This window comes from Oncorhynchus keta, chromosome 11, assembly GCF_023373465.1.
Source record: "Oncorhynchus keta strain PuntledgeMale-10-30-2019 chromosome 11, Oket_V2, whole genome shotgun sequence".
Lineage (NCBI taxonomy): Eukaryota > Metazoa > Chordata > Actinopteri > Salmoniformes > Salmonidae > Oncorhynchus > Oncorhynchus keta.
The window spans coordinates 51,415,388-51,430,473 of record NC_068431.1 but is presented as its reverse complement, the minus strand read 5'-3'; the positions used below and the strand labels follow the sequence as shown (position 1 = coordinate 51,430,473).

Genomic DNA, 15,086 nt, shown 5'->3' with positions numbered 1-15,086 from the left:
GTAATTGCTTCCAACTGTGCTTCAACAAAGTACTGAGTAAAGGGTCTGAATACTTGTCATATTTCCATTTATTTTAATTTTATATATATATATTTGTAAAAATGTCCAAACCTGTTTTCACGTTGTCATTATGGGGTATTGTGTGTAGATTGATGAGGGGGAAAGAAAGATTGAATCCATTTTGGAATAAGGCTGTAAACATCAAGTGGTCTGAATACTTTCCAAATGCACTGTAACCTGTCATTGTAGCCATAAATGGTCATGCATTTTCAAAATGGAAGATACAGAAATAGATTGCTTTTACACCTGCATATTCTTTTTTTGTTGTTGAAAAGTCATTCATGTTAGCAGTCAATATCAACTAGGGATATCATGTCACCTTCTCACTTATCTGGACTCCAGAGCAAGCAGGATAATACGGGCCTCCCTGTATGCAGTGGAGGTTATGGGATCGGATGGAGAGCATGATCTGTCTCGTAGACCTTTTTCTTCTGTACAAATATCCTTATTAATTAGACCGATTTTATGTTATCTAGGGCTGTGGCTGTCAGGAAATTGAATCGACCGGTGATTGTCAAGCAAATAGCTGCCGGTCTCACGGTAATTGACCGTTAATTAACATCAACAGCTGTAGCATCTCCTTTCTTCCATGCATACGTAGCCTTCAAGCCACCGATGAAGACTTTTGGAACATCTACATTTTGAAAACGTCTAGTAAATCCAATTAATGTAGCCTACGCCATCACAGTAAATCCGTTATTTATTTTAGACCGGTCCAAAGAAATATGATATGAAGAAAATGTAGTTATTTCAGATGAACATAATACCTTACTATGAGTGTCCTTATGGTAGGCCCTGATCTGAGCCATGGCTGTTGGCTACACTAGCTAATTTAGCAGACAAGATTTGCTTAGAATTCCGTGGCATTATTTTATATTATTTTGTAGTTTGAAGAATACAATTCAACATAGCGGAATAAAATGGAAAGGATATTTTCTCTGAACGATATCTGAGGAAGTGCGAGCATGTGGCTATTCTCTTCAGCGGTTAACGAAGAAACAGGTCCTCCTCTATGCTTTATATTGAATTACTTATGCAACTTTAGTTGTCATACAAACATTGGGCTATATGTTTAGATTTTTTTTTATTCATTCTAAGGCTGTGTGATGCGTCTACAATGGTCATTCGAAAAAAACCTTCCCTAAAAGGCATGAGCTCTGCTTTTCTTGCACAGGCTGCACACACTTCATCAGTCTCTCATTCACAATTTGACAAGCACTTGATTATGCCTCAAATTTCCCTGAGGCATCCCCCTCGTGTAGCCGTAATGCCCCTTAAAAACATCCATGCCTTTTGCGGCCATTGTGCTCTTGGTCTGAATATAATAATTAAAATTCCATTCTCCCGGCTGCCAATCGCCTTGCCCCGAAAAACCTTTCACTCACATGGCTCTCTCAGATATCGCAATTATTATTAGCCAATGTCACGTGATCGGGTCCTTCTCACAGGCATCTCAGCTCCGAAGTAGACTACAAGTGAAGACAGACACATCGGGAACGCAACTGCGCTCAACCTTATTGAATTAATTGAAGATGTTAGAACTGTCCACATTTACTTTTTGTTAGCCAACAAGATGAGTAGGCCTAACGAACAGCAAAAGAACTAGCCTATGTCAATCTACTATCCCCCGTAGTCCAAAAGTTGACCTATTCTATTGCGAGAAAGATAAATTCCAAACATCGTCTCGGACAGTCGTGGGATGCGATCGATCCCAAATTAATACAACCACTCACGTCACATTTTTAAAAAAGCAATGGGGCTGATGCAACACATCAGAACATTAAGTTTAAAAATGTTGATAAACTATTAGGCTATTTCTTCACATAATAAGCGCAGCAATGCGCACGCGGCACTAGGCTATACGCGTGAATGTTCCAAAATGCAATCCAGTAGTGGGAAAACACCGTTCTCAAACGTGACCTCAAACTTGAAACTCATGCGCCGCCGCCTATGTATGCCAGTTAAGCTCTACTACATTGGTTGTAAAGTGGATTCATGTGCTTTAATTTTAAGACGTTATTTGGCCACTTTAGTTGTGATACAAATCGTATCAAAACATATAGGCCTATGGGCTCGGCTACATGAGGTGTGTGACTACAATTTCAAAAAGTCGCAAAGGGCCTGCACTGTTTCTTGCCTTACTGCGCACAAGTTGGGCATCATTCACGAGTGAAAGGCTAGTAATTGTCACCCATCAGACTATTCTTAATTGAATCTCGTCTTTACATATACTACGTAATATTTTTTTGAAATGAGTTTTGATTTAAAATGGACCAGTATCAGGCACCTGTCTCAGAACATGGGCACGGGGAAAATACATGTCATCTAATGCACTTAAATAGGGAATGGAGGATGTTTTTCTCATGGTTAATTTTCATGCCAGCCAGGTAGGCTATCCTCCTGCTGTAAACATAAGCAATGTGCTTAATATGAGGAAAGTTGAGCAATATAGACCATCTGCGGGATGTTGACCATCAGCAGCATCAGAGGTTGGAGAAGCCTAGCTACCGTGACTAAACGGTCACGTGGAATTTAACTGCGGTCGTCATGACGAGTGACTGACAGTGTGGCGGTAATACGGTCACCGTAACAGCCCTAGTTACTTCTTCATCCCATAAGTATTGAAGGTAGTGCGACGTTACAGCCATCTTTAGACATATAGCCGGTACCACCACCTGAGGTATAGAATTAAAACCCACCCAAACGAGGCCGATCTGAAATGTGAAAATGATCAATGAAATCACCATTTGTCGCCTATTGTTGTGGCAAAGATGCGTCTGTGGCAGATTGCCAAATGGTACTTTATATAGATAATATTAATATAGGTAGGCTACTGTTTTGTGCCAGGGAAAAACTGAGAAAGTGAAACGAGCGCTTTCTGAACACTAATGTGTGCCCGTCACTAATGCTAATGACTGGTCATTGGTCAACATTCAAGATGCAGTTACCTCGGTACTTGGGGAAAATGCCCATTTTCTAAAAAAAAAAAAAACTTTAATTAAATAAGTGTAAACTGTAGTCACTTATTTCCCTTCATAGTTTGTTGGCCTAAGCCTGATCATCATCCACATACCAAACTGTGCCAGCAATTGGACATTGTTCTCACGTGTGGGGGGCTTGTTACCCCACATTACCCTAATCCACGGAGACTCTGTGCCACAAAATGAGTTGCAAAAGGTTATTCAACTTGGTCAGATAAATCTTCAGACTGATGAATTGAAGTTTTCTTTCTCCTATCAACTCGAGTTTCAAGTAATCAAATTTGTGTCTCGACTCCACACCTCTGCCAATCACTAATCTGTTGTCTATCAATCTGCCCTTTTCTATTGCTGGCATACATATTCCCAGAAAGCTTTACTGTGTGATAGTGCCAAGGTTATTATAGTAAACTAAGACTAAAACTAGTCATAAAAAAACTATTTAGTAAACTGAAATAAAATAATTAACTATCTTTGACTCCAAAACAAAACCATTGTGAATTATGTTAGTTTTAGTTTTTTTTTTTTTCTCCTAAACTGTGTGCAAAACCTTCATGGGGCTTTCATGCTTTGAGGTGTTTCAAGCCACTGAATCTGTCTGGTAAATGCTGTCAGGAAATGGTGAGGTTTGAAATGGACCTTGCTTGCTCACAAGCTAGCTAAAAGGGAAGAAATACGCTAGGTAGATGACCTAGCCAAAGGGCGAACTCCGAGTTTAAGCAATAGCAAACCGTGAACCTCCAGTGGTCGGTCGATAACAGCAAAGCCCCGTAGAGGATTGCTCTGAAACCTTTTTCAGATAAAGGTAACCGTTCTTGATTCTTCTGACATGTCCCACTAAAGTTGAAGCATGGGATTGGTGTAAACATTGGCAAGAGTTCCGTTCTACCATATCCCTTGCACCAGTCTAGGCGCTATCTCTTTTAAATTCAAGTCACGTTGATATTGACTTTATCATTTAAACCTAACCTATTACCTGACCCATCACCTTATGTCTAATAAGACTGTGAGACTGGAATCCCATACAGCCTCCTCCCCAGTCAAACACTTGTTTCAAACTGAAGGTCAGGAACCGCCCTCCAGTGTTTGTCCACATCTTTTTCTCTCTCCCTCCAACCCAGAGGACAGCCTTTGTCCATCCAGCCTTTCTTAGCCGTCCAGGCCTTTTAACACCCCCTCCCTGCCACAGCAGCAGCAGCAGGGTGTGAAGCTCAGCTCAACCACCATCTTCGGCTTTGCTTTGTGATGAGTCACTGTTCAAGGGGCGTCCGCAGACTGGCCCTACAGCATGAATATTTGATACAGACGCAGCTTTGCGTCGTTTGTGTTGTTTATCTCTCCTCTCGTATTCTTCGTCTGAGAGGCCCATTCCGGTGCAATGGACTGTTTTTCTGTGAATGGGGGGGGGAGATCAGGGAATGAAACACAAACACAATCAAAGCAGTGTTGTCTTGTCTGCCACCACAGTGTTAAATATGAATCAGGCTTTGAGCTGTCGCAGAGAGGGGCTAAACCTCAAAAAAAGCAAATAGACCCAGATGCAAAGTGAATGTGGACAGGGTAATGAAGTATAGAGGGATGATGAGACAGATGCTGGAGGCACAATAAACAACTCACATCAGTGTGTGTTTGTCAGAGAGGGAGGGAGAGTGCATGTGTCTGTCTGTGCCGGTGGGAAAATGTGTGGACTGAAATACTACTGCTAACTACAGTGCTTCTTGGGTTGACCGATAAAGAATGCATATGTGGTGGCCTGGGGTGGTCTAGCGATCTAAGTCACATGGAAGATGTAGAGCAAAAGGCTCTTTCAGATCTCTCGCCTACCTTTCACCCCAATATCTCTGTCCAGTAAACATCCAAAAGAGTTCATGTACAGTGCATTCGGAAAGTATTTCGTTTTTACTTTTTTCTTACCTTACAGCCTTATTCTAAAATGGATTAAATAGTCTTTTCCCTCATCAATCTACACACAATACCCCAAAATGACAAAGCAAAAACTGAAATGACACCTTTACATAAGTATTCAGACCCTTTACTCAGTACTTTGTTGAAGCACCTTTGGCAGTGATTACGGCCTCGTCTTCTTAGGTACAGTATGACGCTACTTGGCACACCTATATTTGGGGAGTTTCTCCCATTCTTCTCTGCAGGTCCTCTCAAGCTCTGTCAGGTTGGATGGGGAGCGTCGCTACACAGCTATTTTCAGGTCTCTCCAGAGATGTTCGATCAGGTTCAAGTCCAGGCTCTGGCTGGGCCACTCAAGGACATTCAGAGGCTTGTCCAAAGCCACTCCTGCGTTGTCTTGGCTGTGTGCTTAGGATCGTTGTCCTGTTGGAAGGTGAACCTTCGCCCCAGTCTGAGGTCCTGAGTGCTCTGAAGCAGGTTTTCATCAAGAATCTCTCTGCACTTTGCTCTGTTCATATTTCCCTCGATCCTGACTCATCTCCCAGTCCCTGCTTCTGAGAAAGATCTCCACAGCGTGATTCTTCCACCAGCATGCTTCACCGTAGGAATGGTGCCATGTTTCCTCCAGATGTGACGCTTGGCAATCAGGCTAAGGAGTTCAATCTTGGTTTCATCAAACCAGACTATTGTTTCTCATGGTCAAATCAAATCAAATTGTATTTGTCACATACACATGGTTAGCAGATGTTAATGCGAGTGTAGCGAAATGCTTGTGCTTCTAGTTCCGACAATGCAGTAATAACCAACAAGTAATCTAACTAACAATTCCAAAACTAAAGGTCTGAGTCCTTTGGGTGCCATTTGGCAAACTCCAAGTGGGCTGTCATTTGCTTTTTACTGAGGAGTGGCTTCCGTCCAGCCATTCTACCATCAAGGCCTGATTGATGGAGTGCTGCAGAGATGGTTCTCCTTCTGGAATGTTTTCTCATCTCCACAGAGGAACTCTGGAACCCTGTCAGTGACCATTGGGTTATTGGTCACCTCCCTGCAAACATTTTGAAAAACCTGTTTTTGTCATGATGGGGTATTGGGTGGAGATTGAGGAAGATTGAGGAAAAAACATATTTTAACCATTTTGGAATAAGGCTGTAACAAAATGTGGATAAGGTCAAGGGTTCTGAATACTGATTTTTTTTGTGTGTGTGTGTGTGTGTGTGTGTGTGTGTGTGTGTGTGTGTGTGTGTGTGTGTGTGTGTGTGTGTGTGTGTGTGTGTGTGTGTGTAAATATGTAAATATTTGTATGAGCATAACAAGATGAAATAACTGAGACATAAACTGAACAAGTTCCACAGACATGTGACTAACAGAAATGGAATCATGTTTCCCTGAACAAAGGGGGGTCAAACTCGAAAGTAACAGCCAGTATCTGGTGTGGCCACCAGCTGCATTATGTACTGCAGTGCATTTCCTCCTCATGGACTGCACCAGATTTGGCAGTTCCTGCTGTGAGATATTACCCCACTCTTCCACCAACGCACCTGCAAGTTCCCGGGGGAATGGCCCCCTCACCCTCCGATCCAACAGGTCCCAGACGTGCTCAATGGGATTGAGATCCGGGCTCTTCGCTGGTCATGGAAGAACACTGACATTCCTGTCTTGCAGGAAATCACGCACAGAACGAGCAGTATGGCTGGTGGCATTGTCATGCTGGAGGGTCATGTCAGGATGAGCCTGCAGGAAGGGCACAAGGGAGGAGGATGTCTTCCCTGTAACGCACAATGTTGAGATTGCCACCAATGACAACAAGCTCAGTCCGATGATACTGTGGCACACCGCCCCAGACCATGACGGATACTCCACCTCCAAAATCGATCCAGCTCCAGGGTACAGGCCTCGGTGTAACGTTGATTCCTTCGACGATAAACGCGAATCCAACCATCACCCCGAGTGAGACAAAACCGCGACTCGTCAGTGAAGGGCACTTTTTGCCAGTCCTGTCTGGTCCAGCGACGGTGGGTTTGTGCCCATAGGTGACGTTGTTGCCGGTGATGTCTGGTGAGGACCTGCCTTACAACAGGCCTACAAGCCCTCAGTACACCTTCCCGCAGCCTATTGCAGACAGTCTTAGCACTGATGGAGGGATTGTGCGTTCCTGGTGTAATTCGGGCAGTTGTTGGTGCCATCCTATACCTGTCCCGCAGGTGTGATGTTCGGATGTACCGATCCTGTGCAGGTGTTGTTACACATGGACTGCCACTGCGAGGACGATCAGCTGTCTCTCCTGTGTCCCTGTAGCGCTGTCTTAGGTATCTCACAATACGAACATTGCAATTTATTGCATTTGGCCACATCTGCAGTCCTCATGCCTCCTTGCAGCATGCCTAAGGCACGTTCACACAGATGAGCAGGGACCCTGGGCATCTTTCTTTTGGTGTTTTTCAGAGTCAGTAGAAAGGCCTTTATAGGGTCCTATGTTTTCATAACTGTGACTTTAATTGCCATCTGTCTGCAAGCTGTTAGTGTCTTAACGACCTTTCCACAGGTGCATGTTCATTAATTGTTTGTTTCATTGAACAAGCATGGGAAACAGTGTTTAAACCCTTTACAATGAAGATCAACGAGATCTTCAGTTTCTTGGCAATTTCTCATAAGGAATAGCCTTCATTTCGCAGATCAAGAATAGACTGACGAGTTTCAGAAGAAAGTTCTTTGTTTCTGGCCATTTTGAGCCTGCAATCGAACCCACGGATGCTGATGCTCCAGATACTCAACTAGTCTAAAGAAGGCCAGTTTATTGCTTCTTTAATCAGCACAGCAGTTGTCAGCTGTTCTAACATAATTGCTAAAGGGTTTTCTAATGATCAATTAGCCTTTTTAAACGATAAACTTGGATCAGCTAACACAACATGCCATTGGAACACAGGAGTGATGGTTGCTGACAATGGCCTCTACGCCTATGTAGATATTCCACAAAACATCAGCCGTTTCCAGCTACAATAGTCAATTACAACATTAACAATGTCGACACTGTATTTCTGATCAATTTGATGTTATACTTTTTTCACCCACCTGTAGCACGCGCTCCAGCAGGTATATCTCTCTGGTCACCCCCAAAAACAATTCTTCCTTTGGCCGCCTCTCCTTCCAGTTCTCTGCTGCCAATGACTGGAACGAACTACAAAAATCTCTGAAACTGTAAACACTTATCTCCCTCACTAGTTTTAAGCACCAGCTGTCAGAGCAGATTACTGCACCTGTACATAACCCATCTATAATTTAGCGCAAACAACTACCTCTTTCCCTACTGTATTTATTTATTTATTTTGCTCCTTTGCACCCCATTATTTCTATCTCTACCTTGCACATTCTTCCACTGCAAATCAACCATTCCAGTGTTTTACTCACTATATTGTATTTACTTCGCCACCATGGCTTTTTTTGCCTTTACCTCTCTTATCTCACCTCATTTTCTCACATTGTATATAGACTTGTTTCTACTGTATTATTGACTGTATGTTTGTTTTACTCCATGTGTAACTCTGTTGTTGTATGTGTCGAACTGGTTTGCTTTATCTTGGCCAGGTCGCAATTGTAAATGAGAACTTGTTCTCAACTAGCCTACCTGGTTAAATAAAGATGAAATAAAAAAAATGTAATGGACAAAATATGTGCTTTTCTTTCAAAAACAAGGACATTTCCAATTGACCCCAAACTTTTAAACGGCAGTGTGTATAATTTATGTAATGCATGTGAATGACTCCTAACAGTTATCCATGTCCCCTTCTGTCCAGGCCCTATTGGAGACCCAGAATTACCTCCGAACCGTCGTCCCCAACTTCACCTTCAACCTGGGCTTCTCTGGGAAGTTCTTCCATACTGGTGAGTGGACAGGCAGTTGGTTACCCACTGTATGACTGTATAGGCAAACCCAGGGCAGAGCTTATAATAGAATGTTTCACGACAGACAATCCAAGCCTCGCATGTTCCAGAGCATACCATTCATCATGAGGTATATCACCAAGAAAATGTATAAATCGATTGTCAACAACAGGGGGAGAAAATGCACATTTTTATGCTTATTAATGAATCAACTTCCAAATTTCACGGCGCTAATAGCTAGGTTTTCATCACCACCACACACCTATGCCTGCGTATGTGTAGACTAGACTAAACTCCCAGTCTCTCTCTGTCTCTATGCTCCAGGTACGGATGAGGAGGACCTGGGTGATGACCTGCTCCTCTCCTATGGGAAAGAGTTCTGGTGGTTCCCCCACATGTGGAGCCACATGCAGCCCCACCTTTTCCACAACCAATCCGTGCTGGCCGAACAGATGCTGCTCAACAGGAGGTTTGCGCAGGTAGGTTGGGGTGGCCTCTGCAGTCTTTACACACACTCTATATATTCTACACACTGAGGGTTTTGTTATATTGATACTGAGAGATGGGTGGCTGTTAAAAAATGCATGTTCCTGTTAGGGTTGATTTTTTTTTTTTTAAGTAGAAAAATAGCATGGGTGAATTAAATGATAATGTGTTGGATCAACCTCTTCTCTCCGCCCAGGAGCATGGCATCCCCACCAACATGGGCTACGCTGTGGCTCCCCACCACTCTGGGGTGTACCCCGTCCACGTCCAGTTGTACGACGCTTGGAAGAAGGTGTGGGGCATCAAGGTAACCAGCACGGAGGAGTACCCCCACCTCAAACCTGCCCGCTTCAGACGAGGCTTCTACCACAGTGGCATCAGTGTAAGGACTCGGCCCAATCACCCCCTATCCTAATTCTCTCTCTCGCTCTCTCGCTCTCTCTCGCTCTCGCTCTCTCTCGCTCTCTCTCTCGCTCTCTCTCTCTCTCTCTCTCTCTCTCTCTCTCTCTCTCTCTCTCTCTCGCTCTCTCTCGCTCTCTCTCTCTCTCTCTCTCGCTCGCGCTCTCTCTCTCTCTCACACTAGGTTCTATGAACAATGGGGCAAAAAAGTATTTAGTCAGCCACCAATTGTGCAAGTTCTCCCACTTAAAAAGATGAGAGAGGCCTGTAATTTTCATCATAGGTACATTTCAACTATGACAGACAAAATGAGGGAAAAAAATCCAGAAAATGACAGTGTAGGATTTTTAATGAGTTTATCTCTATACTTTATATACCCTTTGTTGACAATGGCAGAGGTCAAATGTTTTCTGTAAGTCTTCACAAGGTTTTCACACACTGTTGCTGGTATTTTGGCCCATTCCTCCATGCAGATCTCCTCTAGAGCAGTGATGTTTTGGGGCTGTTGCTGGGCAACACGGACTTTCAACTCCATCCAAAGATTTTCTATGGGGTTGAGATCTGGAGACTGGCTAGGCCACTCCAGGACCTTGAAATGCTTCTTACGAAGCCACTCCTTCGTTGCCCGGGCGGTGTGTTTGGGATCATTGTCATGCTGAAAGACCCAGCCACGTTTAATCTTCAATGCCCTTGCTGATGGAAGGAGGTTTCCACTCAAAATCTCACGATACATGGCCCCATTCATTCTTTCCTTTACACTGATCAGTCGTCCTGGTCCCTTTGCAGAAAAACAGCCCCAAAGCATGATGTTTCCACCCCATGCTTCACAGTAGGTATTGTGTTCTTTGGATGCAACTCAGCATTCTTTGTCCTCCAAACACGACGGGTTGAGTTTTTACCAAAAAGTTATATTTTGGTTTCATATGACATTCTCCCTATCTTCTTCTGGATCATCCAAATGCACTCGAGCAAACTTCAGACGGGCCTGGACATGTACTGGCTTAAGCAGGGGGACACGTCTGGCACTGCAGGATTTGAGTCCCTGGCGGCGTAGGTTGTTACTGATGGTAGGCTTTGTTACTTTGGTCCCAGCTCTCCGCAGGTCATTCACTAGGTCCCCCCGTGTGGTTCTGGGATTTTGCTCACCGTTCTCACCGTAAGAACTTACAGGTCTGTGAGAGCCAGAAATCTTGCTTGTTTGTAGGTGACCAAATACTTATTTTCCACCACAATTTGCAAATAAATTCATTAAAAATCCTACAATGTGATTTTCTGTATGTATTTTTCTCATTTTGTCTGGCATAGTTGAAGTGTTCCTATGATGAAAATTACAGGCCTCGTCTTTTTAAGTGGGAGAACTTGCACAATTGGTGGCTGACTAAATACTTTTCTGCCCCACTGTATAAACTAGCTGTTCTTGAAATGATCTGTGTTGTCAAAGACTTGGTTTTGTGTTCCATAATTTAACGAGAAGTATTAAATTGAGGTTGTTTGATTCTTTTAACTCTGGTTCAGAGGTCGCCCAGTTATGTTAATCGATAAAATCTCTGGCTCCTGGTAAGTGCTTGATATTGAAAGGCATGTGCCTTTCAGAGGACAAAGCTTTGTTTTCGGTGTGTCTGAACATGTTTGGTGTATCTCGTGGTAACGGCGCTGAGGAGCGTGAAGGAAAGGGAAGACGCAGTCGTGCCGAAGTAGACATGCTGCCACGCCGTGAGGCTGGCGTGGTCTATTCACTCCCCTTCTCCATCAGTGTTTTACCCCTCCCTCCCCTTCCCAGGAAATGAAGCCCGCTGACACAGACAGTCGTGTGAATGATCATAATGGACATTGCTATGTTAAGCTCTCTCTACATGACAAATCTCACCGGCGATGACAGCCCCTGCCAAAATCAACAAAGACAACTGCTTGGCTTGTGAAGTGACGAGAAACGTTGTCGTTTTCAGACAAATGTAATATCGCTGTCCATGCCAATTTATTTACGGTATCTCTACGAAGTGTCGTTTTCTGTCCATATGCTTGGCATGGGTAAGATATTTACACTCAAATGTCTCATACATTTTAAAGCTGAAAGACTTTTTGTATTTTCTTTATACACAATGTGTTTAGGATGTTAACTTCTGATCCCTGTTAGAAGGCCCCTTTTCTAGCACCAGCCGTTTTCAGTTATTTATTCATTGTCTGGTGGAGGAGTGCGAGGATGTCACGGAGACGTTAATTCCGACCTCCACACGTCCCTGTGAAATATTCACTGGGTAGTTGGCAGAGATCCTCTGAGGTGTAAACCTAGATTTATTTATTTTTCTCTCCCTCCTCTTCTTTCTTCCACTCCCTCTTTACCCCTTAATCAGCAGTCTGTGGCTCCCGTTAGCGCGGGGCCGTTAGCCACTCTGTGTTTTAAAAAATCAGAGAGAGAGAGAGAAAAGCCCCAGCTATGACAGGGCACGACTTGATACACCGTGCACCTCGGCTGAGCGATGCTTTTTCAGGTCGTTCTGCTCCTGTGATTGTGTGCTCAGATGCGAACCGATTTGCGGGTTGTTGTGTTTTAACTATGTTAGGACAGAGACTTTGTATTAGGATCGAGAAATGGGTTCGCTGACGGACTAAATTGAGCTACGTCATATTTCATTCTCCACAATGACAGTGTGACCACTCTAGCTTATTGGGATAATGATATTGAACCACCTGAGCTGGAAGTGTAGACAACCCAGAGGAATAAAGAGTGTCCTCAAGCATTTCTGACCGAGTGGCCATGTTTGGACTTTTGTGTATTTGATTAGTTATCCACTGGGTATCAGGGTCTGCTTCTATTCGTACACTCCCCACTGTGCAGATGTGTTGCTATGCAATATTGATTGTGTGTGTGTGTGTGTGTGTGTGTGTGTGTGTGTGTGTGTGTGTGTGTGTGTGTGTGTGTGTGTGTGTGTTAATGCACTGCAGGTGCTGCCCAGGCAGACGTGTGGCCTGTTCACTCACACCATCTTCTACAACGAGTATCCTGGAGGACCCAAGGAGCTGGACAAACTCATCAGCGGAGGGGAGCTCTTCCTCACGGTGCTCCTCAACCCGGTGAGACCAGACACACCTCCACCACTAGCATCAGGAGTTAAATGCATTTCGCCATCACGGATTGTGCTGTTTTGAAAACCTTTTTATTTCTTCTCCCCCCCCTTTTTGAAATGCATTTTGTGCTAGGGTAGTTGGAGACGACAGTGCGTTGCGTGGTCTTTTTTTTCCCCCTCTGAATGTCGTTCTCTTTTTTTATGTTTTTTTTTTTTCCCATTCCATCCTCACAGATCAGCATCTTTATGACCCACCTGTCCAACTACGGGAACGACCGTCTCGGTCTGTACACCTTTAGGAACCTGGTGAAGTTCCTCCAGACATGGACCAACCTGCGGCTGCAGACCCTGGCGCCTGTGCAGCTGGCCCAGCGCTACTTCCAGATCTTCCCCGAGGAGAGGGACCCCATCTGGCAGGTGTGTGTGTGTGTGTTTGTGTGAGAGGCCATGAGAGCTGTGGGGTCACTGGGTGTTTGGAACTCGGGACTATCATAAACCAGGCTGTCACTTAAGAGAAGGCTAGATAGAAGAGATGTTGCCTTCTGACTCCATTGCGTCATACAGTGCAAATCTTATTTTGGTAGCTACAGCTTAGGAGAGGCTGGCTCTTTGAACTGTGGTGTTGTGGTGCTCCTGCTTCCACAGTACCACTCTCCGACACCGTTTCCCATCAACGCAGAGAGAAGACAGGTTTCCTTCCCGAAGAGGTCCAAGTGCCATCTTGGCAGTTGCTCATACTGACTGTCAATATTGAGTTCTCACAAAGTGGAGAGGTTAATGTGTGCCGGCCGGCTCCCTTTGAAGTTTGGAGCAAACTTGTGCCTGCCTGGGTCCAAAGGCTTCTTCATCACAGCACCGTGTTAAGTGTCTTGGGATTAATGTGATATCCTGGTCACCTCATAGATGTCAGTGGGGACTGAGGGGAAGGAGGCAGGTAGATTGAAGGCAGTTGGCGTCCGCTTGACATGCAGATTGACCCCGAGGCACATGAAGATGCTCGCCTCGCAGGGCGGCTCTGAACTATTTTCCACGCAGATCCACTGAAGGCTACTTACCGCTCAGGAAGACCAATGAAAAGGCAGCCTGCCTGATACTGACTACGGGTTCTCTCCCAAGTCCTTTCTTGTACAAGCGTAATTGATCAAGGGGTGAATCAGTAACCAAAGGTTTGAGTCCGCTCCCTCAAACCTCTGTTGGACTAGACTGGTTGGGTTCATTTGAGCGGAATTAAAAGCTACATGTCCTCCGATAGGCATCGTTGGTCCCACAGGGTGGATACGGTTGCCTGTAACCATTGTGCCGCATGTTTGTACACCCCCTCACTGCTTTCTTGGCTGGCTTTAATCACGTAACACTGAAGTCCCCTGGCTAGGTCAGTGGTGGACTTTAATTACAAACAGACTGCCGCTAGATATGATACTGGAGCCTTGTGTGTGTGTGTGTGTGTGTGTGTGTGTGTGTGTGTGTGTGTGTGTGTGTGTGTGTGTGTGTGTGTGTGTGTGTGTGTGTGTGTGTGTGTGTGTGTGTGTGTGTGTGTGTGTGTGTGTGTGTGTGTGTGTGTGTGTGTGAGAGTCACATCCATGGCAACTTATCCTGAGGCACCTTACCGTTTACTGAACTGAACTTCCAGGTGATCTAACTTTGTCACTACAGGACCCCTGTGAGGACAAAAGGCACAAAGACATTTGGTCCAAAGAGAAGACGTGTGACCGATTCCCGAAGTTGCTCATCATTGGACCACAGAAGACAGGTGAGCAGTAAACAACAGATATTGTTTTTGTACAATATGATATCTCATGAGGCACTGCATCGCAGTGCTTGAGGCGTCACTAGGGACACTACAGGTTCGATCCCAGGTTGTGTTACAACCGGCTGTGACCGGCGAGTCCCATAGAGCGGCACAAAATTGACCCACCGTGGTCCAGGTTATAGGATGGTTTGTCTGGGGGGGCTTTACTTGGCTCTTCGCACTCTCGCGTCTCTTTGTGGCGGGCCGGGCGCCTGCAGGCTGACTTCGATTGTCAGTTGAACTGCGTTTCCTGAGACACGTTGGTGCGGCTGGCTTCCAGGTTAAGCTGGCGGGTGTCAAGAAGCACAGTTTGGTGGGTCATGGACATATGATTCGAAGGCGGAAGTTTACATGCACTTAGGTTGGAGTCATTAAAACTAGTTTTTCAACCACTCCACAAATTTCTTGTTAACAAACTATAGTTTTGGCAAGTCGGTTAGGACATCTACTTTGCATGACACACGTAATCTTTCCAACAATTGTTTACAGAATTCACTGTGTCAGAATTATAGAATTCACTGTATC

At 44.7% G+C, this 15,086-nt stretch overlaps 1 protein-coding gene across 4 annotated transcripts in view; it reads left to right on the top strand.

Annotated features, from left to right (window-relative positions):
* The window catches only part of LOC118390553 (bifunctional heparan sulfate N-deacetylase/N-sulfotransferase 1-like), a 107,768-nt gene that overhangs the window by 80,191 nt on the left and 12,491 nt on the right, over positions 1-15,086 (top strand). For all 4 annotated transcript variants that reach the window (XM_052457439.1, XM_052457440.1, XM_052457438.1 and 1 more), the window contains 6 exons: positions 8,735-8,822; positions 9,147-9,301; positions 9,505-9,690; positions 12,651-12,779; positions 13,007-13,189; positions 14,426-14,522. In XM_052457439.1, the coding sequence (XP_052313399.1) occupies positions 8,735-8,822; positions 9,147-9,301; positions 9,505-9,690; positions 12,651-12,779; positions 13,007-13,189; positions 14,426-14,522 (838 nt within the window). The remainder of the gene's footprint in view (positions 1-8,734; positions 8,823-9,146; positions 9,302-9,504; positions 9,691-12,650; positions 12,780-13,006; positions 13,190-14,425; positions 14,523-15,086) is intronic.